Source organism: Pristis pectinata, chromosome 18 (assembly GCF_009764475.1).
Source record: "Pristis pectinata isolate sPriPec2 chromosome 18, sPriPec2.1.pri, whole genome shotgun sequence".
Classification (NCBI taxonomy): domain Eukaryota; kingdom Metazoa; phylum Chordata; class Chondrichthyes; order Rhinopristiformes; family Pristidae; genus Pristis; species Pristis pectinata.
The window spans coordinates 27,617,760-27,641,298 of record NC_067422.1 but is presented as its reverse complement, the minus strand read 5'-3'; the positions used below and the strand labels follow the sequence as shown (position 1 = coordinate 27,641,298).

Sequence of the window (23,539 nt, the reverse complement as noted above, 5' to 3'; positions counted from 1 at the left end):
CGGTAGCCTGACTACACAGAAAGTGTTACACTGAGGAAATGTGATGCTCTGTCATGCCTCGGGTCTGAGAGGAGAACGCTGCGGACTGCAACAACACGCACAGCAAACACTCCTCAACCCAAACAATAATGTAGAGAGAGGGAGCACCCAGTCCTCGAGATTTCTGGGATTTTATTTCATACCTTTTTCTCTCCTGGCAATCGGAGCAGAGGAGAACAGAAGAAAAAAAAATGTTAAATACGGTGTTGGACTCGCTGATCGCGGTGCTCCTGGTTTGCAAAGCGGCTACCTCGCAGTACTCCAGCAACCAATGTAGCTGGAAGGGAAGGTGAGCGGTGACCCCACTAACCTGTAACCTGACGGAGGGAGAGAGCGGGACCACACGCGACATCCACGGGAAGGGACAGCCTCCCTGACCTGTACCGGAATGCCACGGTTAGCCGGGGGAAGAAACCCGTCTTCCTGTGGTTCCCCAATAGCCCGCACTCTGCCACCGTGTTGGTTCTTTTGGGGATTAGAAAGAGGACATTTCGATCCCAAACTAGTTCCCGATCTGGCCAATGTTTGTAGGATTGTTTGCATTCGCTGCCGAGTTTGTGACAATTTAAAACGTACTCGTATATCGATTTGCTGTGTTTACATTTTCCTCACGGTTTTGTTTTTGAAGATAAAACATCTAATTATTTATCAGCAAATAATACCGGAACTTTTTTTCAACAGTTAACTTTAGTTTGTTCTTAAATATTTTAGTTTCTAGTTCAGGTTTGGTTTAAATAGGATAAAGGACAGTCTCAACCCCGTGAGTTAAATGAGCCATTTCTATCCTGTGATCTTAGTTCCAAAGTATCAAGCAGTGGAAATTAACCCGCGTTCCCTAAGTTACTCCCTCTCGCCTCTGGAAGGAACGCACCCATCGCTCCCAAACTGAGAACACCTGCGGACCATCACTTATGTTTACTTAACCAGGAAAGCCTTTTAAATGGAAGCACTTTGATCAAAATAAGATTTTACAGGGTAGCTAGAGTTATGATTATATGGATGTATGTTTTAAATAAGTTTAAAATAATAATTTTGTGCTTAGGCATCCTCTTTCCTGTTTTTCAATGAAACACCAGTCACCTACTGCCGTCTCCCAGTTCTGTTCACACATGACTCATTGGGTGAAGATGCTCCAGTGAGTAATTGCTGTTATGAAATGGTGTTGGTGGGTGAGGACATGGCCAGCATCGGTTCTCTATGATGATGCAAATTGACAGTTTGTTTCCAAGAGCTTTTGCATGGAAGACAAATCCATCTGGCGATCCCTCAATGGACCACCGGCTCTTGAGTACAGTGCCCCGATCTTGGCGGGTCCAAAGTGTGCGGAGGTTTGGGAGGGGGTGTTGGCTTAACGGAGGTCCACTTGAACGGGATGCAGGAAGGGTTACACCGGACTTCTGCGGGAGCTGACATCTTTGGGTGATGTGGAGGGGCGAGAACTGAAGTGACAAAGTGCAAGGCTTCCTCTTCGATCAAACCTTTAACCGAATATTTTTTTGCTGTGGCACTCAGAAATCTGGTGACCATTCCAAAGTCGAGCCTTGCTCTTAAAACCTGGTAGGGAAGACATTGCAACTTCTGCCAGAGATTCCTATTTGTTTGGACCTCCACTGTGTGTGCTAATGCAATAGGGTAGATAGCTTATTGTGAAAGGTATGATATTTTAAGCAAAAAAACAATTTCTGGACTTTTGCCATCTTTTCCAGCCTTTTCTTTTAAAAAAAACTCCCAATTAATTATTTTCATGCTAATTAGTCAAGTATCGAGGCTATTTTGTTTGTTCATCTTAAAACTTTTGTGTGTACTTGTAGGTATTATTTGACATGTGGTGATTAAATCCTGGGAGGTCTCAGACGTCCTCCAGACAAAGCAAGTTTACTTTACCCAGGGAAAGTTTGCCAAAGCTAATGAAAAGTGACCTGTTATCTGTCAGTACGTTTACAAGCATGAGATAAATCAACCCAAAATAATGACCACTTAAATTAAATATGGCTTACTGCAATATGATGAGAACACCCTGCCAATTTAATTGGAAAGATAAGCTGTTCATGCTTGATGCTTTTTTTCTTTAAGTTCACTTATTCAAATAATGTAAACAATCTATAGAGACCTGACCACTGTGGACACATGCATAGCAAAAATCTATACAACAGCAGCATCATTCCAGCACTGTGAATTATTATTAGTGTAACAGGGATCCACAGAAATGACATGTACACCTGAAATGGTCAAAGTTATTAAATGAGTTAAATCGAGATGGAAGTGTTTCAAAATGTGTGTCACCAGTAGACTATCTATTATGTAAAAGCTTGAGGAATTTGGCAAATTCAAACCAAAGAGGCATTTGAGGAAAAATGTACTGATTGAATCATTAATTTATGACATGGATGATGAGGACTAATAAAAGTTTGAAAACAATAGATTTTTTACATAGGATCCAATAGAATAGGGATCAAAAACTAATCTTTGGTCACCTGGAATATATAAAACCCAGCTATAAAACCCAGTTCAGGAGCAGTAGTTATTTTTGACTCTTTGAGTGAGTCTTTTGTAATTATCCATAATTGGTACCTTGGTTTTGCAAGTTGGATACATTCCACTGAAGCTATTGTTATCTTCTCTTCGTAGTTTCTAATGGGTTTCTTTCTAAGTCATTCTAAATACTAATGACTTGTCTCTTCCACCTCAATTTAAGGTACTTAAAAAAAAAATGAATGTAAGGTGATAATTACAAGAAAGTCTTCACTTGGAAATTACTCCATATGAAGAGTTTAATTTTGTTTCTTTTTTCCCCTAGTGGTTTAACGCACAATGCTCACTCCAGAGATGTAGAACAAGTGTACCTGCGCTGTTCTGAAGGTTCATTGGAATGGTTGTATCCTACTGGAGCCCTGAGGGTTAACTTAAGAACCAATATAGCAACATCTTACAAAGATTTGACTGTCTGCATTAAACCGTTCAAAGATTCCAAGGGAGCTAATATTTATTTAGAAAAGGTTGGTGATCTGAAACTTCTTATGACTGAAGAGGACCACGTCCCAAGCAAAGTGTACTGTTTTGGCATGGATCAGGGGGCACTCTTTATCCAAGCCACCCCTCAGATGGACATAAGCAGAAAAATCACTGGTTTTCAGTATGAATTATTTAAAGACAGGACTGTTGCAGATTTACGCAATGCACCAGGTAAGTCATATATTCAGGATTTCTGTTACAAATTAATTGCTGGTTTTTGGAACCTAATTAAGAATTATTGCCTTGATATCAGTGTCTACCTGGAGTAACTGTCTTGATGACGGCTAATAAAACTGCCCTCTATATCCAGGTATAGTTAACACAGATATGGAAACAGATGGGGTGTTTGGATAACCTTCAGTTGTACTTTCTGGAGATTTAAGTCCTTTCTGGCTTCAGTTATTTACTCTCTTTACCCTCACTCTCAACCCTTCTCTTTTCAGCTGGAGGATTTAGATAGCCTGAACTGTGGAGTCTTATAGAAGGGCATCCACTGGCATTCTGGGACTGGCTGCACAGAGATAACTAGCTTGAGTATACAGCATACTGAAAGAGCAACAAAGTGCACAAAAGCAAGGTTCAGTTGCCTGACTTGGTGTTTGAAGTAGAGTAAAATGATGGTACAGTTCCACCAGGAACACTGGATAAATCTGGTTTATTTTAATTAGTGTGTGCCAGATAAAATCAGAGTACCCACAATGTTTACCTGTAATACATAGTTATATATTGTTCGGTTATGTTTATGGTCAAGTGGTATGTCCATTATAATAGTATCAGTGGGTTTAAAACTTATTTGTTGTTTAAAGTTACTTGGGTTAAATGGGGCTTAACGTGCTGACCTCCACAAAACCTTAAGAATGGGTTGTGTTTCTTATCAGTGAGGATACCAAGTACAAAAAACATTTTCTCTTGCACACCTATCTTTGTTCTTACACAGAATAATGAACTTCAAAGCTGCAAGCTGACCAGTGCGTCATTAATGTATTGTGACAAGAATAAGCTCGCAATAAATGGTTATATGTGCATTATGCAGAGACAGTGCTACCTAATGTTGTTACAGTAGTGGGGTAATTCTGGAAAGTGACCCACAAATGACTGTAAAATATGTTAAGATTATTTGCATCAGTCACATTCTTAGTTGGTATTGATGTAGCGGTGGAGTTTCACCTACCAATAGGTGGCGCTTTTACATCAGACTGTCTTTGGAGCAAAACTAAGCCATTACTGGTCTAACCAGTTGTGTTTCAACAATGAAATAAGATTAATAGCTTTCTGCAAAAACTTAATTAGAAATTCAGTCAAATTTACAAAAAAAATGGATGAATTGTTCAAGTATAAACTTGTCTCAATTACTGAATGAGGTCTTTAGGAAAATTGCTTCCAAGTGGAAATTTGGACTTTCTGCATTTGCTGTTTTCAATGGCTGTAACTCTTTGTCACATCTGACTATATGCCTTATTTGTTTTAAATTGCACCCTTCCACTGAGCAATAGCAAGTTTTGTGTACTACTTTTATGATAGTTGAATAGAGAGGAGGACTTTGGGATTGAGTGTTGTTCCCAATTCACTGCAGTATGGAAGGAAGTGCTCAATGTGCTTTGAGGTGCAGTGCAAGTCAGAAGTACAGGGGTCGATTTAATCCAAGTCAGGAAATGAAAACCATTTAGTAAGGTTGCCAAACAGCTTGAAGTGGTTTCATTCCAAAATGAATAGGTTGTTCAGTACAGTTCTCAACATCTGTTTGCATCTAGTAGAACCAGATCTAAAGTGGGGAGCCTTTCAAGACCTGATCTTTTTAAGTATTTAAAAAACACAGATTTTCCATTGTATAATATATCTTGGAAAATGCACTCTCATAATTTCAACTTTACTGTGTGTTCAATGGGATTACAACCCTGGCCATGTCATTAAATAAATGCTTTTCTGTATCATTGTAGTGGTGACTGAGATCTGCCTTTGCAGTGTCAGTGGTCACTTGATGGGTAATTTTCAAGAAAGTGTGGTATTAAGGAAAGAAATATATAAGGGATTAGTGCAGGAAAGTGGTTTGAGGTGGAAGATCAGCCACATTCTTCTTAAATGGTGAGCAGGTACAAGGGACAGAATGGCCTTCTGTTTTTAACCACAAATATAAACTCTTGGTTGAACAGCACATGGGAAAAGTAAATTGAAATTGAGCTCAATGTGAAATATGTTCACTGGGCTTGTACCAATGTGTCTGTAACAAAACCTTCAATCTGTTGTATGGAATTACTTGTATATTTTCTTTGCCTTTGCTATGAAGATAATTAAACCTTGAGGTTTTTATGCTTCAACACATCAGCTCTCTGTTTGTCTTGTCACCTTAATGACTCAGTTACATTTTTATTATAGAAGACAGTTACAAAAAAACTATTTCCCTTGCTGTCAGGACCATCTGTGGGGTGAATACAATAACAATACATGTGAGCACATGCAAGATCCAATGCAAAGTCATGACTTTGCTATTGTAGCCAGGACCTTTCCCTCCCAAACTAGTGGAAGGTCCATAAATGGAGACTTGCATTACAAGGACTGAAATGGCAACCCATTTGTAACTGGAACCTTCATGGAGGCAAATAGATTCCATGGAGCAAAAAATATTTTTCTCATCCCTTGGTCAATGTGAGTTAATTTGATTTTCTTATTCTTTACTTGGTGCCCATTTATTGAAATCCACCACATGTAGATTGGCACCACATTTACCTCCATTACAAAAGTGACTATAACTGCATCCCTGAGATCCCCTGGTATGTCCTCCCCTTCCCATACTTTGGAGATAAGGTGCTGAATTTGTAATTGGTTCCTCCCTGTCAGGCTTCAGAACTACAACAGGGTTACCATACTCTCCTAAGGCCTTGTTTTTCAGGTGCAATATTGCTTTTTGAACTTCTTGTTAGTCAAGGATGGTGGCAAGGCTGGACTATGTTGTTTGCTGTGGATTGAAGTCATGGTTAGTAGTGAGATGCTGGGCAACTGTGGTCTTTCTACCAACATCTTTTCTTTAGGTCACATTTTCTGTTGGACCTCAGCCTTCAGGTGCCTGTCAAGCTGTTTCTTTTCCCTTGGCCAATGAGACACATCCAGCTGTGTAACTACAGAGGGGTTTCCCTATTCTACTAAAAGGAAAGTTATCAGGGTCCATCCTTGTACTACACCTCCCAGTGACTGAAGAGTTGTGGGTTCCATCCTCCTAAAGGTGCTTCACCTTGTGACAGCTTCAAGAGAAATGCAGGCAACAGCAGCAACCACTGTATGTGGCCTTTTCTGTCCTCACTAAAGGCTTTGACTCTGTAAATTGAAAGAAACTCTTCTCAAGTTTAGCTGCCTGCAGAAATTCCCCTCCATTCCAGATTTCCTTCATTCCAGGAAGGAGGTCACTCTGAATGGATACTTGAGTTGCAGTATGCAGACCTCCTTGAATATGTGTGTATTAGAGACAGGACTCATTCACTCAAGTGTATGTGAATGTGGGCCTTGCACTTGCAAGGCAAGGGTCCTCCACCAATGTTTTTTCCCTTTTTTCTCTAACATTGCCCCCCCCCCCCCACCAGCATGAGAGCACCCTCCCGTCATGAGGAACCGTGAGCGGCATCTGAAAAATACTGCTTTCTATACCTCGCAAAGAAGACAAATGTCAATGACAGAATTTACCATTGCCTTCAGTGTACCAGTGTAGACTTCAGCTGTATGAGCGAAAGAGTTCTTGAAGACCAGCACTCAAACGCAGTGAAACAAAAACTCAGTGACTTACTGGGCAGCTTTGCTGCCTGCCTTCCTGTGATCTGAGTCAAGGACTATCCACTGCAAGTACTGCCAACTCTCCAAATCCACTTGCAGGAGAGGGGGAACCGATGTTAGTGATGTCTTCTCTCAGGCCAACATCTCCAGCATTGAGGCTGTAGTTGCACGCGGTTTACTCCATTGGGCAGGAGTTTGCTGCATCCTTAACACCAGATTCCTGACACAGGCATTCTATTCAGAGCTCTGTCACAGGAAGATATTACCAAGTGGATAGAAGAAGAAAAGATTCAAGGGTACCTTCGAACCTCCTTGGAAAAAGTGCAAGCTCCCACTGATTCCTGGGAATCTCTGGCCCACGACTGCTCAAAATGGAGGAGGAATATTTAGGTTGGCACTGAGAACCCCTTGTCCATGAGCTGAGAGCACCCAGAAGCCCATTGTAAATGGTGGAAGGAGCATACCACTCAAACTAGTCAGCCACCCACCCATCCTGTCGAGCATATCCTGTCCCACTTGTGGCAGAATCAGTGAGCCCCACATTGGCCTCTTCACTCACCTCAGAATGCAGTGAACTGGAATGGAAGCAAGTCAGCCTTGATCCTGAGGGACTGCCCAAGATGGAGAAGAAGAACTGTGAAAGCATGTCATTGGCTGTGAAGCAGTTTGGGATGTCCTAAGGACTCAACAGCTGCTACAGGAGTGAAAGCTTTTCTTTTGTTCTCTTCCTTTCCCCCTCTCCTCTGGTATCTGTTGCTACCTGTCACCCGCCAATGTCGGGCAGGCACTTAAACAGCCTTTCTATCTACTCACTAAGGACGGTATGGGGCTTTCAGCACTGGTGTTTGCTTGTTTCACTTCAGGATTGTCTCTGAAGTATTTGTTGTTGGAGGGTCCTTTGTGGTAAATGAGGAAGAAATATATCATCAGAGTTTTCACCAAACACTGGAAAGAGAAACTTTCATCAGACACCAAAGGGCTCTTGAAACTTGGAACTTTCCTTTTCCCTATATGCAATTTCATCAAAAAGAAAATTAAAGAAGCCTCAACAGGTGCATCTGGTACTAAGGTTGTTTATTACAAGGATCAATTTAGTAATCTGTTGAAAATGTGAACAAGTATAATAATATCACAAACCTTTTGTCAGTCCACGTAATGGTAGGTTAAAGCCATAACTGTGTTTTACTTTAGAACACCATGCCCTTTTTAATTGCTGCCTTAACCACTTTTTTTTGTATTTGCATTAACTTTGGTTGTGCATAATTGGTAACTTCTAAATGCCACCTGTTCATAACTGAAGTTATTGAAGGATGGTTGCTGCCTGGAATGTAGGAATGGGACGCTTTAATTGGTCAATCTTCATATGGCTTTGTGGTAAAATGTTTCACGTAATCCAAAGACAAGGTGGGAATTTAATCATTCTGTGGTTATGCTTTCCATTGAATCATATTAATCACCAAATCCAGTGACTCATGGTTAAAATCCCTTTTGGAATTTGAAACAAATTGAGATTGGAATATTTTTCTACAGCATTTTCATTGGCCCCAGTTTGTTCAGAATTCTTAAGTCTTTAGTGCTTTTTTACAACATGCTAATGCATGGTGACTGCTAAAGGATGCAAAAGCTTTTTGTTTAGTAGGGATGCTTAAGGGCAACATAGTGCCTCACAGTTCCAGAGACCCAGGTTTAGTTCTGACCTCTGGACCTGTTTATGTGAAGTTTGTGCTCTCCCTGTGACTGTGGATTTCCTCCAGTTTTCTTCCACAACCCAAAGGAGTGCCAGACAGTAGGTTAATTGGCAACTGTGAATTGCCTCTTGTGTGTAGGTGAATGGCAGAATCTGGAGGCAGTTCATGAGAATGTGGGGAGGGATTAATTAAATTGGTGGTGGATGGTCAGCATGGATGGTGGCTGAAGGGCCTGTTTCCATGCTGTATCTTGATGATAACTATGCCTCAATGAGAAATGACCAGAAAGTTTTGATAAGGTAACTATAGAAGATCTTGTTCCAGTTATTGGTAAGTAGAAGACATGCATTTAATAACTGAAGACGATAGATGGAATTCAAATTGTTTTTAAAAGGAAAATTGAATAAATATCTTTGGGGGGGGAGGGAATCTCTGAAAGGATTTGAGGCAACAACTGGGAATAAGGATTCAGTCGATAATTCATTCAGAGCTAGTACAGATGTAATGGGCTGAGTAGTCTCCTGTGCTGTTTAATTACTCTACTGGATTCAAGTGAAGTGTTTACAAGTCTGAACTCTTGGATCCAGTGTATTATTCCTGAAAAGTTTCTCTTGGTTAGTTACTCACTTTCCTTCTTGCTGACCCAGAATAAAACTCCATGAACTGGTGCAAAATCTTAATAATCAGCAGTTAGCTTTTGAGATTTTGATAATATCTTTAGGCTTGGGTCATTTAAGAATGTCCTGAGGTTTGTTTTGACCTTGCAGGTGCCGAAAGCAGATTTGAAATGAATGGTTAAAAATATTAAAGTATCTTGGGTCCTTGGCAGTGCGGGTTTAGTAATACAACATCTGGGTTGTTAGAAGTACTCTGGAGGCACTGAGGTATATAGTGGAATGCAATTATTCTTGTTTCTGTTCTCAGACAAAATCAGTAGTTTAGTAAAGATTAATGATTATTTTGCTAAAACCAGGTTGATTTGAAGAAAACCATTTTATGCTTTTGCCTTATTAGCTGAGCATGCAAACTTTGATTTATTTTAGAAAACATGCTCTCCTTTTAGTTGGTGCTTCACACATTTCTCCACCCTAAACATCTATTACATTCACAATGCATGTTAAATCTTTTTAATTTTGGTGGGGTTTCTTCTAGTTGAGTACAAGTATTCAGCTGTTTGATTACTTTGGTTAATTTTTCAACAGGATATTTAAGATGGAGTCAGTAGATTGGTTAATAATCACAGAGTAATTATTTTGACTACATCAAAAGTCACTCTCTTGATAGACTGCACTTCAGTGTACAATTTATCTACATTTTTCATCTTGAAAGTTAAATGCAATAATTCCGGAACATTGTTTTGAAACTGATTCCTGCCTAGATGTAACAAGCATAAGATTTTTGGCAACTTTAAAACTTATGAATTCTGATGCAGTAGAACTTCATGTGAGCAGAAGGCACTAAATAATTCTTAATTTTGTCAGACTGAGTTGTGTGTGAAATCTTGATAATTATCATTTTACTGCTAAGGGCTGGGAAGAAAAAGGGGAAGTGTTTTCTGATCTAAACCTTATTGTAACTTGCACCAAAGAGAGAATTTGTCATTTTGGTGACTGCCCCACTTGCCAATGGAAACAGTTTTCCCTTAAGTCAATCAAGACTCGTTGTTTGAACAGCTTTAAGTATCCATTTGTGTACTGCTGCAATGCATGTTTGAGGTCTCAACAGTGTTGCCATCAAGTATAGATACTCCCATGGGTGTGCTGAGGGGTAAAATCTGGCTCTAGAGATGCCCCTCAGTAAGAACAAGAAATGAAGGAGGAGTTGGGCATCCAGCTTTTCAATAAGATCATGGTTAACCTTTTACCTCAGGGAAACCTTCCTGCACTGCCCCCGTATCCCTCAATTACTTTAATATCTGAAAATTTCTCATCTGTGTCATAAGTTCACTCAGCAATCATGCCTTCACAATTCACCTGGGTAGCAAATTCCAAAGATTCATCTGCCTCTGGGTGAAGAAATTTCTTGTGATCTGTTGTTATTGGCTGACCCCTTGCTTTGAGTTTTGTAACCTTGGGTCCTACAAACCAAGCCAGCGGTAACATCACCTCTGCTTCTACCGATGTAGCCAAAGCCCACCTCGGAGTTCCCACTGTCCCCACTTCATTTCCATTAACAACGTTGTCAAATTGCTGCTGAATTCTAGGTTCATTTTGTGATGGTCTCTCATTTAGCAGGATCTGTGTTGTGGCTTATTTTCAAGGCCTGCTTGCAACCTCTCTTGGAAAATGAGACCACCTCATCAACTTGGTCCACGTTCCAAGCCAGTGCTCAGATCAGAATCCCTAGTGTCCTATTTCAGATGTACAACGTAAACTGATATTGGGAGTCGGAAATTGTTACTGTGGGTTAAAGTTCAGAGTCACTTGTCCCACAGGGTTTGGATGGCACAGTTTTACTGGCATCACCGGTTCATTCAGTACTGCCTCAGATTTACAGCTGTTGTACAAACAAGGCCTCTGTTTACTTGTACAGAGGCAGCAGTTAAAATTAATGGTGTTTGTTTTGAATAGTAGTGGGCAATGGTGATTTGAGGAATCTTTTATAATGTCTTTCAAGTCAGTACTTACCTCTCAACATCAATCAATATGAAATTGGGACCAGATAAATCCAAGTTAAGTCAATGTCTCTGAAGCAGGTCTTATTGAAGACCTAATTACCAATCCCTAATACAAACTGATGTTGACATACTCTTTGCAACCCGACTAGCAGGTGAGCATACCTAAAATAATAGGTTTCCATGCCTCAACAATTGCTCTTGCATATGGGATCACCCTGATGTGAAGAATAAGAAGATTAATTCATTTTCCTTACAATTTTTGTTCAATGTCCTGATATGCTAGCCTCGGATGTCACGTGACTGTGTAGAAATGGTTTATCTGGACACTAGTCAATCAGGTAGTTAATCGTGATTTGTAGCTTTGTGTCATAGACTTTAATTCTGATGACCTTAATGAATGATATCAAAGAATCTCCTCATTTATTCATACTCAACTTGCAATATTATTCTACAGAATGAATCTTTTTTTTTCCTTTTACTCCTATTGCTGTGAAGTTCATGGCTTAGGCAGAGTACAGCTAGTTGTTTGCAAAGCATTGACAGCCCTCTACTGTTCTGACTAAGTGGTCACTTGTGACCCTGCAGAGTGCTGGTGGTTAGGGAGTCGGGGGCTAGGGCATTAGGGTGTCGGAGACAGTGGTGAGTAGTTCATTGCTGGGGGAAATTGGAAGTTTGGGGTCAAAGGCAATTAGATCATTATTTGGGGGAGGGGCAAGGGTGATCAGGGAATCAGCCAATCATGGAGTCAGATGTATTAAACCTATGTAGGTTATGAGCATATTATACATTGCAACTTTGAGTGCTCATTGTGCTGATTTTCCAAGTTTTCTATACAACGTCGCTGTTGTGCAAAATGTGGCTATTTAGTTGTGCCTTGGTGTGTGTCCTCATGTGCACCTGTGCTACAAAGATTGTCTTGCACATTCTGCACCATGCAGTTGACACTTTTTAAGAGGCATTCATAAAGTGATGAAATCCATTGCAAATAAGTAATTTTTCTGTTGATTTAACTTAGAGGTAATTGAATGTTCAACAAGCAGGAAATAGTTAAAAGTATCTTGAGATATGAAAAGATTTTTTGGTTGTTTCAGAAAAATATGCTATTTATGCTGAATGGGTTCAAACTCTTACATTTGTGTAAACCTCTTCAACTATTATTTACTGTTAACCTACAACAACACACCCCTGAAAGACCCTTGTGTTAACTTCCAAAAGGAGGGCTGCTTTCTCTTGGGTAGGTATTTCTCTTGGGTAGGTATAATCACTGGAAGCATTTCACTAGAAACCAGCAACAGGGAGGGTAGACCAGCATATTAACCAATACAGAAATACGTTGACAATCGGACAGAAATCTACAAACCCTTCCAACCCTTAATAAAAAAAAATCCTCTTGTGTACCTCATTTCAAAATCAGTGAAGGAACCTGAGGAGAGCTTGAATTAAATTGAACGGACCCTACTTGAGCTGGGTTCCCAGTGGAGCAGTGCTTTTAAAATATGGTTCTTTCAATGACTTGTGCTCCTTTGAACAACATGACCTCATTTTCTGGGCATTGCTCTGGGAATGCTGCATGTGAAATGAACATCCAACACAGAATTTGTGCCTTCTGCTCAAGCACAGTTCAGTGGGTGGTGCAGTGTCTCAAAGCTCCAGTGACCAGGTTTGATTCTGACTTATGGTGCTGTCTGTGTGGAGTTTGCATGCTCTCCTTGTGATTGGGTGGGTTCCCCCTCAGCCCCTCTAGTTTCTTGCCACATGCCAAAGATCTGGTTTTCAGGTAAATTGCCCCTAGAGTAGGGGGAAGGTAAGTGAATCAGGAGGATGTTAATGGGCATGTGTGAGAATAGATGAAAGGAAAGGGATTGCTCCAAGAGCTAACACAGACTCTATGGGCTGAATGGCCTCCTTCTGTATTGTAAGAAAATATAACATGAATCCTATTCAGTAAAGTCTCCAGAATAGCTTAATTTGAATTTGAGGCAACCACGGTAAAGTTCCAGATGGGAACTAACCAATTTTTATTTCTGCACTGCAAACTATCTGTCAGGAAATTAAATTTCTCTCCACAGAATACTCTGATGCTTTTGGTTTGCATTTGCAATATACTTGGTAACCTGCAACCCCAAAGTGGAATGCCAGCTTTGTGTTTCTTTTGTAATTTCATGTGACTAGTGGGTTGAGGATGGCATTAGTCTATTTTGGTGATGTGAATAGCTAAGGAGAATGATTATTCATGGTTATTCACTGTAAAGCCTGAAGTAATCAACTTGTTTAAGGGTCTATTCTCACGTGATCTGTTGTTGAGCAATTTCTAAGAACTGTAGGGGATGTGGTGTGGAAGCGGGGAAGTAAGAATGAATAATGTCATAAAGACACAAAGTGGTAGTTTCAGCCTTGGTCAAAGAGGAAAGCATTTCATTTTGCAAATGTATTATCAGAACTTGGTCAATGCTCTTGTCATTTTGGATGTTATTTCACAGCACATTCTAAAGGTTTTGCTTAAAATGCATTTTAAATGAGCTATATCTTAAACTTGATATTTTAATAGCTTTCAGCATTGCATCACTGTTCTTAAAAGTATGGTTATTCAGAAGAGCAAAATAACAACCTTTCTAATTCCTAAAGATCTGAAGATCATGGTAGCCAGAGATACATGGAGAGTAGCATGCTAAAAATAGAGCATCTTTGGGAAAACTTATTCAAAATGGTGTCTGACTTTATTCAAAAATGTGAAAATACTGTGATTTTAAAATAACTTCATTGCTAAGGGAGGCCCACAGCATGTGTTCCCTGCAGACTTTCCCTCTCTGTTAACCATTTAATTCACTCGGGTTGAGGAATCTGAATGAGCTGTTCACCTTCTGAGATCTTGGGCACTGGCATTTTGGTGACAAGTAGCTGCTGCCCCTTGGGAACACCTACTCATGAAGTATGTTGGCCAACAAGTGCTGCCTATTGTTAGCAGCATCATGTACTTTCAGTAACATCAGGTTCAGAGGGCAAGTCATTCAAAGCAGCTGCAACATGACTGCTGGCTTGTGCGGAATGATGTAATTACATCCTTCTGTCAAACAGTGAATGCAGTGGCTCATGAGCGGTGGTTAGGGCCTGAGTCAGGTTACTGCAGGATGCTGTCAGTATCCGTAAAGTAATCTTCAGCAGAATTCAATTTGGACTCCAGACAATGGCCACATTATACTGGAAACATCTCTGAATTGTAAGTGTCCATGCTTTGGAGGTCCATCATGTGCTACTTCACTTACTGTGTGGTAGCCAAGGTTACCTTTATGTGATTCTTGATTTGGGGTGGTAAAGAAGGAATGCAAACAGTTTTGTCATCTGCTTGCCTTTTGGGTCACTGAGGGAAATGTATGGGGATCACAGTGACCTCTTTCATTCCAAGAAAATGAATCAAGAATTTCAGCTTTTTCCTGCATTATTAAAAATGCAATATCTCTATTCACTGACATGCACAGTTCTTCATTGAAATCTCAGATGAATCACACAAACTTGTTCGGTTTCTTTAATTCTTCTTGACCTCTTTTATAAATAGAGAGCTTTATGAAATAATGTAGCTGATTAAATCTGAACTTTTGTACTATCTTCATGTTTTGAATTATTAACTCTAGCATCCTGGAAATAATATCTGTCCTCATTGAAGCATTTGCTACCTTCTCATGTTCTGACAAAGATTAGAAATCTATTGTTAGATTCTCAAGTTTACTAAATGGGCTCCAGTCATGGGGTGAAGAGTACAATGAGTGAACTTACTATATGTATAAGTGGTGGAAGGAGAGGGTTTCATAATGTCAGTGTTTATTTCTTCTGCAAATAATTGTATTCATTTCTAATGAAGTTCCACATTGCAAAACTTGCTAGAAATTGGCATGATAACAGAATGATCAGATGATCCCTTAAGGAAACTGAGCCTTCTGTTTTGTAGAAGGCAAATATATATATACCATTTTTGAATTCTCTTGGAACAGAATTTCTGGGATTCTTTGAGTATCTTTTACATTGGCTATCCAGTGAAAGCACTTCTTGTCCCCTTTTTTTTCAAGACATTCAAAAACAAAGGTTAAATGTACACCATTTTATGACCATGTTTGAATGTTAAGCTTTCCGCATCATATTATTTTAATGTGGGAGCAACAAAGCAGATTAGAAATAAAGTTTGGTACCCAAAGTTAATGTTAGTGAAATATTGTGCACTTAAGTTAATTTGGGATTGAGGCTTTACCAGCAGACAATTATGGGTCAGCAGTAATGACCTCTTTGGCATGTTGTTATTAATTCACTTTGGGCAGAATGCTTTCATAAACACTACTGTTTGTAGCAACATGATGAGAAAAGGCATATCACAAAAAACACCAAGATATAATGTGCTGAGAAACTTCCTTTTGAATCTCATGCTTGGAATATTAAGACAGTGCTTGCTAATAAAAGCAAAAATTGCATTTATTTGCAAAGTGCAGTTTAAAAATTTCAAGATTTAATGTGCTGCTCTTTTCTCTTTCTAGCTTCTTGTCGCCCATGCAATGACAAGGAAGTCCTCCTCGCTGCCTGCACCAGTGATTTGGGTAAGTGTACTTGTGGTCAATCATTTTAACCATGAATCAGAGACAGTTGCAAAGTGAACAAAGGGAACTGAATATATGGTGTATTTGACATTTTAGAAGAATAGGCAGAAAGTAAAAGGAAGTGGGATAGATCTGTTAATAAAAAGTGAGGTTGCTGTAATGGTGAGGAATGAGATTGACTTGAGAATCACTTTGGGTGTGATAAATAAGGGTAATAAATCATTGGTGGGCATTGTATATATGCTGCCTCACAGTAGCTATACTGTAGGACGGATTATAAATCAAGAAATAATGAGGTTTGTAAGAAAGATGTCATAATAATCATGGGTAACTTTTAAATATCATGAAGTTCAGACAAATCAAACTGGCAGAAATGGCCTTGGTTGAGTTCTGAATGAATATGGGAAAGTTTCTACTTATTCCTTTTTGTATTATCTATCTATCTATTTATTTATTTTTGTAGTTAAGAGTAATTTTATGTCTCTGCACTGTACTGCTGCTACAAAACAAATTTAGAACATAGAACAATTATAGCACAATTCAGGCCTTTTGGCCCACAAAGCTGTGCCGAACATGTCCCTACTCTAGAATGACATATGTCATGAACTGATTTATATATGACATATAAGTCAGTGATAATAAACCTGAATCTGATTCTTGGAGCAATACATTGAGGAACAAACCAGGGAGCAGGTTATTTTAAATCAAATAATGTATAATGAGACGGAATCCCCTGAGAGAGAGTGATTATTAGAATGGCAGGATTTCAAATTCAGTTGTGAGAAACGTGTCTGAAACATGCACGAGATTTAAATGTCAAGTACAACAGCATAGGACAAAGCTGACTGAAGTGGAATGGAGAAATAGATTAACAAAAGACAGTGGTGAGAATTGGTGTAATTTACAAGTAATATAAAAACATAAGACCATCTACAGCTATTTAAAAGGAGAGTAGCTAAAGTAAACACTAGTCCCTTGGAGAATGAGACAGGAATTAATAATGGGAAATGGGCCAAGGGTAGAGAATCTAAATAATTATCAATCGGTCTAGGTAGAAGACACTGAGAGTGTCCTCGGTAATAGGCACTGTACATGAGGGGCTGTAGTGAGGGAGGAATTTAAAACAATCTGTATCACTAGAAAAATGTTTTGGACATACAAATGAGGCCAAAGGGCAACAAATCCCATGGACCTGGTGGCCAGCATTGCAGTGTCTTAAAGGAAGTAGCTGCAAAGCTAGTGAATGCATTGGTTGTAATCCTCCAGAAATTTTTGGATTATGGAGAGGTCCCAGAGGATTGCAAAACTGCAAATGTAATACCACTATTCAAGAAAGGAGGGAGGCAGAAAGCAGGAAATTATAGGCCAGTTAGCCAAACAAATGTCAATGGAAAAATGTTGGAATCCATTATTAAGGAGGTAATAGTAGGGTGTTCATGTATATATTTTAAAAAAATTAAGGCAATCAAGCAGTGTCACCATGGTTTTATTAAAGGGAAATCATGTTTGATAAATTTGTGAGAAGTAACAAATAAAGTGGATGAAGGAGAAACTAGTAAATGTAGTGTAGAGAAACAAAAGACTGCAGACGCTGGAATCTGGATGAAAAACACGATGATGCTGGAGGAATTCAGCAGGCCAGGCAGCATCTGTGGTGAAAGGCAGGCAGTCAATGTTTTGGGTCAGGACCCTTCTTCAGGACTGAAGATAGGGAAAGGGGAAGCCCAATATATAAGAGGGGAAAAGCAGAGCAGTGAGAGGTGGACAAAAGAGGGGAGGTGGGGTGGGCATAAGGTAGTGATAGGTAGATGCAGGTAAGAGATAATGATAGGCAGAAGGGGAGAGCAGATCCATTGGGGGATGGGTCAAAGGTAAGGAGAGAGGGGGGGGGGGGAAGAGAGGGGCTAGGAAAAGGAGGAAAAGAAGAAGCATGGGGGAGGGGGGTGGAATTACTTAGTGGGAGAATTCAATATTTGTGCTGTTAGACTGTAAGGTTCCAAGATGGAAAATGAGGTGCTGTTCCTCCAGTTTGCGCTTGGAATTCTCCTGGCAGTGGAGGAGGCCGAGGACTGATATATCTGTGATAGTGTGGGAGGGGGAGTTGAAGGGACTGGCAACGGGGAGATGCAGATCACGGTTACGGACAGAGCGCAGGTGTTCTGCGAAACGGTCACCTAATCTGCGTTTGGTCTCACCGATGTAGAGGGGGCCACACTTGGAGCACTGAATTCAGTAGATGATATCAAGGGAGGGGCAGGTGAATCTCTGCCTCAATGGAAAGGACTGTTTGGGTCCCTGGATGGAGGTGGTGTAGGGGCGGGTGTTGCACCTATGGCAGGGGCAGTGGGTGGGGGGAGGGGTGGGGAAGTAGTGTATTTGGGTTGATAAGGTGCCACATAAGATCACTGCACAAGATGACTGTGCATGGGGTTGGGGGCAATATTTTGGCATGAATAGAGGAGTAATAATCAGATAAGTGGGTCACTTTCAAATTAGCAGTCAGTAACTAATGGTGGGACATAGGGGTCAGTGCAGGGGCTTCAACCATTTATAATCTGCGTTGATGACTAGGATGAAGGGACTTTTGTGTACTGTAGCCAAATTTGCTGATGGAACAAAAATTGATGGGTTAGTAAGCTGCGAGGAGGACACAGCTTGCAAATTGACAAGTAGATTGAGTGGACAACCAGAGGACAATGTGGGGAAAATGTGAGGATATCCACTTTGGAAAGAAGAATGGAAAAACCTAAATTATTACTGAATTGGAGTGAGACTACAAAATCTGTTGAATTCCTCCAGCATTTGTGTGTGTTGAGACTACGAAAGGTGGTGGTACAGGGGAATCTGGGGCTCCTTACATAAAATGCAACAAATTAGTCTGCAGATACAGCAAGTAATTTAGGTGGTGAATGGAATATTGGCTGTTACTGCAAAGTATTGTGTACAGTTTTGGTTTTCTTTTTAAGGAAGGATTTACTTGCATTGGAGGCTGTACCCAGAAGGTTCATCTGGTTGATTCCTGGAGTGAAGGGGTTGATGAATGAAGAAAAATTGAGGTTGGGTCTGAACCCATTGAGTATAGAAGATTGAGAGGTGGTCTTATTGAAGCATATAAGATTCTGAATGGAAGTGACAGGGTGGGTGTTAAGATGATGTTTTTCCCCTATTGGTGGTATCTAGAATTAGGGGGGCATATAGTTTCAGAATGAGAGGGACATGAGGAATTTCTTCTTTGAAAGTCATGAACATTAGGAATTCTCTGCCCCAGAGAGCTGTGGAGACGGAGTCATTGAATGTATTTGAGACAGAGACTGGTAGACACTACATCAGGGTATTGTTCAATTTGAGTGAGCCAAATATCATGTATCTGAGGTGGAACAGAAAATGGAGCTAGTAAAAGGAATAAAAGTAATTATTCAGGTTTAGGGAACCAAAATTAAGCAAGACGATAATTTGTTTTGACTAAAGATTTTGTAATTGTCTGCACCTTTTACATGTTGGACAAAGAAGCCATAGAGTTTAAAGGAATTGTGGATTCAAAGTTTCCCAAGTTTCCCCAGGGTGTTCACTGGCCATTGTCTTTACTCCTTCGGTAAGAAGGAAAAGAAGAAAGGCAGAGTTTTGGTTTCTGCTTGCTCTGTTTACACTGCAGGTTTCACGTACACATTAGGCCACATCGTTGGAGTGGAAAGTGCATCTTGCTTTACTGCTTCTTAATGAACACCCACTGTTGAGATGCAAACAGCTTGCTGAGCGATGGAATGCATTGTGTTGGAATCCTGTGATCTTTGAACTCTGCTCTAAAGCTAAAAGGAAATAGTTTTTGAAACAAATTGAGAGTCTATTTTGTAAACCATTAAGGAGAAAATGGCCTTCGAACCCACCTGTTCCACGGGCAATTAAATTGCTCATTCATTCTGCAGGCCCAGATAGCTCAACTTTGAATTTCAGAACTTGGACAATGAACAACATCAGGTACAATCTGATATTCAAAATGCAGTGCAAAGATTTGATAATCACTCAGTGAGAGACACTGAGGCTAAAATTATTGCTTGAGGTTGATTTTTGGCCTATGTGCAGGCTGTCTCATACCGGGTTGTAATTTGGATATTGCCACAATCCTTTTTTATCCCCTTTGAGCTCTGTAATTTGGTATAAATATCGCATGCTCATATATAATGTTTGGGTTGGGTGTTTGTACAATCCCACATCTTGCAGTTTATCTTTTGAAGCAGAAAAGCATCAATGGTCTTCTTGTTCACATTGTGATAATGCCAGCACCTACTCCATCCACTGAGGGTAGCTTTAGGCTAGCTTTAAGAAGCGAGCTGTGGTTGGAGTTCGCATCAACAGCATTGACCCTGGCCCTGTACTAAAGAGACGAGTTGTCTCTCCATTCACTGGGGCCACACCTTTCCCACTTCTCTTTGAAAACGTCCCAGAGTGTTTTACAACAACTAATACAGCACTGTATTACAGAAACTGACCATCGGTTAGTTAGTGATTGCTGTTACGGGGCACCTTATCTTTCCCATTCATTCTGTACAGATTTGTTACTTTTCCTCATAGTATGCATGCAGGTTTATGTTCTTTGATTAAAATGGAACACTTATCCCCCATAGCTTCTGCATGAAACAAAACACTCACCTTTACATAGTGTCTTTCATGCCCCCACCATGTAACAGCAACCACCGATCTTGGTGATGGTGACTGTGAACCTACCACATAGTCCTGGGAGTCTGTCTGGTTCACTGAAGCCCTTCAGGGAAGGAACTTGGTTGTCCTTAACCTGGTCTGGCCTGTATATGACTCCAGACCCATCACTTTAGTTTATTGTTAATTGCACCTTGAATTGGCTTAGAAAGCCACTCAATTCAAGGCATCGTTAGGGCTGACATTGTCAGTAACATCCACATGTTGTGAACAAGTAGAAAGAGAGAAATCAGACTAATGGAGTACAAATCTCACAAGTTAGGGCAATGCTTTAACAAGCATTTTGCAGAGCAGAGATTGTGATTAGATCAGTCATCCTCCTGCAGGGCAGGTCACCACATCATGTCACCAAGTTTCTGGTCACCAAGCTTCAGCTCCTGCTATAGGATATGGTTTTGTCCATTGAATTGCCATTCTGGTCCTTGTGATTAAGAAAATACAGCATTTGCTTTTAACAATGCAGAGGTGAACAATATGCCTGATCTGTGTAAAATGGGGTGGGGAATGAGGTGTACATATAATGGTGCCTCAAGTCAGGAACAGGAACTTCAGCAAATAACATTAAATATTAAATGACAAATAATACAAAACCAAAATAAAATTAAATTGGGAATGTAGGGCCTAAGGACATAATTTTAAATTAGTGGAAAGGAAATTTGAAGAAGATATTAATGAGGACTTCTCTTAAGAAATATTTGGAAAGAGTTTTGTGGAGGGAAATAGAAATAAAAACATGAGCATGTCCAAAATGCAATTAGATTTTGAACTGGAAGAAATAGGGCTTTCTTTTTAAAAAAAATGAATTACATGGCTTATTGTCGTCATTGACCTATTTTTATGCTTTGTGTTTTATCAGTGGAAAACTTATGACTTTTTTCTCTTTCCTAGTGATCAGAGGAACCATTCGTTCTGTGTCACATGATCAACAGCAGGAAGAATCAAGGATAGATATATTTGCAGACAAGATTTATAGACAAAAGAACAAAACATTCCAGCCAATTGGGAAGAGTGGGAAATGGCTGGGATATATAAAGACACTGCTGCATTGTGGAGTCAAGGAAGGAGAAGGGGACTTCCTATTCACAGGCAGCATGCACTTTGGTGAGGCCCAACTAGGCTGTGCTCCCCGATATAAGGACTTCAGAAGGATCTACAAAGAAGCAAGAGACAAAGGGGAAAACCCTTGTGAACTGACTACAGATTGACACTACCCTTCCATAACTGGATGAGAGTTATCCAGATCAAAAGGAACACTATCTTATAGTGTGCTGCATTTGACACGTGGTACTGATGAAACCAAGCATTCTGCCACTTTAATAGAGCTCTGTGTTGCTAGGCAACATTACAGATTTCAACTAAACTAAAATGAACAAGACTTAAAGATCATTGTTACTCAAGACTGCCATCAAAATATCAATACTAATGAATTTCAAAGTCTTAAAGATTATGAATGTAGCATAAACTTGTATATGATGTACAGATGTTCAAAGTGATGCCTGGAAGCTGTTGTTTTGTAATGAAGCTGATGTACAGTGCAAGGGATTTCCTAAGACAGAAAATTATGAAGACAAAATGTTTCTGGGAGAATGTAGAGTCTGAGATATTGTGAGCCCTTTTAATTGTTAATAAAATCATTCCAGAGAAGTAACTATCTCTGGCTCAACACAGACTGATTCTAGCTGTCAATCAATGATCCATGCTTGTGATGGCACTGGATACTAGACAAGGGATTTGGTACAATAGAACATGTGTTTGATACCTAATATGTGAGGGGAAATGGATTACACTGGTAACTTCAGCTATAAGTGTGCTCCAGAAGAGTCACGAGTTTGAGTTGGGACCTTGACTCAGATTCAAATTCCTTTTTTTTTGCTCTGTAAACAAGTTTTGAGTTCTTGACTTGGCTGCTGGCTAAGGTCTTCATAGCCGTTGGGTGAAAGTCTCACTGCCCCAGAGTTGGCCTCTGCCAATAGATCATGGTATATTTCACAGTTCTGTCATGGTGATGGTCCCAATCTGGCCTCCTAGAAGCAAGGATGACAGCAGTGAATGTTAGTTCAAGGGCTTTGTGTTTTGCTGGGTGGTCTCCTGGTAATTACAGAACTGAGTGCATGAACAATTGATGAATAGACCAATTTAGAACTTAACCTCGTCCAATTCCTTTGTTACAGATAAAGAACTGTGTCACATTAGTAATGCCGAGTGCAAGCAGCAGTGAGAATAACTTGTGAAAAATATTGTCTTGTAAGCAAATGGCATTGCTGACACATGTCTCTTTCTGAGAGGGAAGATTTGTCCTGCTGTTACCCTTGATCCATCACATTGAAGCAAGAAGAAAAAGAATTTGTATAGTGCTTATAACAGCAAATGTCCCAAGAATGTTTCACAGCATTGTATTAGTGTAAATGACTAAACATTGAGAGGGAGTGATTGGTTTTGTGGTAAGAGAACACTTTGTAGAGGTGACCATAAGCAATGGCTTCAGCAGTTAGGAGAAAATTTCTGCTCCTCCAGTACTGCTGAGCAACCATCAATGCAGCTGAAGAGTGGTCTTCTGGCACAGCCCCAAGGCACCCAGATTTCCCATCCTGGACCACAAATTTTACTCGCGGTCATCCAGACCTTTCCCCCAACACTACTTATTACTGACAGTAGGAACAACAAAGTGTCTTAGGCCTGTTGCTGTGTGATGGGCCTGGGATGAGTCAATGTTGTCAGCCTGTGGTCATAGCTATGTATTTGAACATCCTTTGGCAGGAGTTGGTTCAGTGGATTCAAACACAAGATACTTGTACCCTATAAATGTATCCCCACTGTGACTCCCACGGGCTGATGGCTTGTCAGGTGTTTGGAGCTGGCACAGTGGCACGTTGGGTAATTCTGCATTTGGAAGGAGACTGACCAGCCCTATATTAAAATGTTGGCATTTGGTGACACATCTTCTCCCCTCATCAGCATGATCCCATTGGGTCTGTGCCACCTGCTCAGATGCAGATAGTTACATCTTGGGCCTTGTACATAGTGGGAGACTCCCACTGCAAGAGAGGTCTCACCCCAACATCATTAATGATCTGCAGAATATAACAGTGACAGTGGAGCCAGCAGCTTCAGTAGTGCTCCATTTTGTTATT

The 23,539-nt window shown here is 40.2% G+C and overlaps 1 protein-coding gene across 1 annotated transcript; it reads left to right on the top strand.

The window, feature by feature from the left end:
• On the top strand, positions 1–22,077 carry metrnla (meteorin like, glial cell differentiation regulator a). The gene is made up of 4 exons (XM_052032836.1): positions 1–328; positions 2,837–3,222; positions 15,636–15,695; positions 21,297–22,077. Exons 1-4 carry the CDS (start codon positions 231–233, stop codon positions 21,611–21,613), a joined length of 861 nt encoding a protein of 286 aa, XP_051888796.1. The 5' UTR covers positions 1–230; the 3' UTR covers positions 21,614–22,077.
• The last annotated feature ends 1,462 nt before the right edge of the window (positions 22,078–23,539 follow it).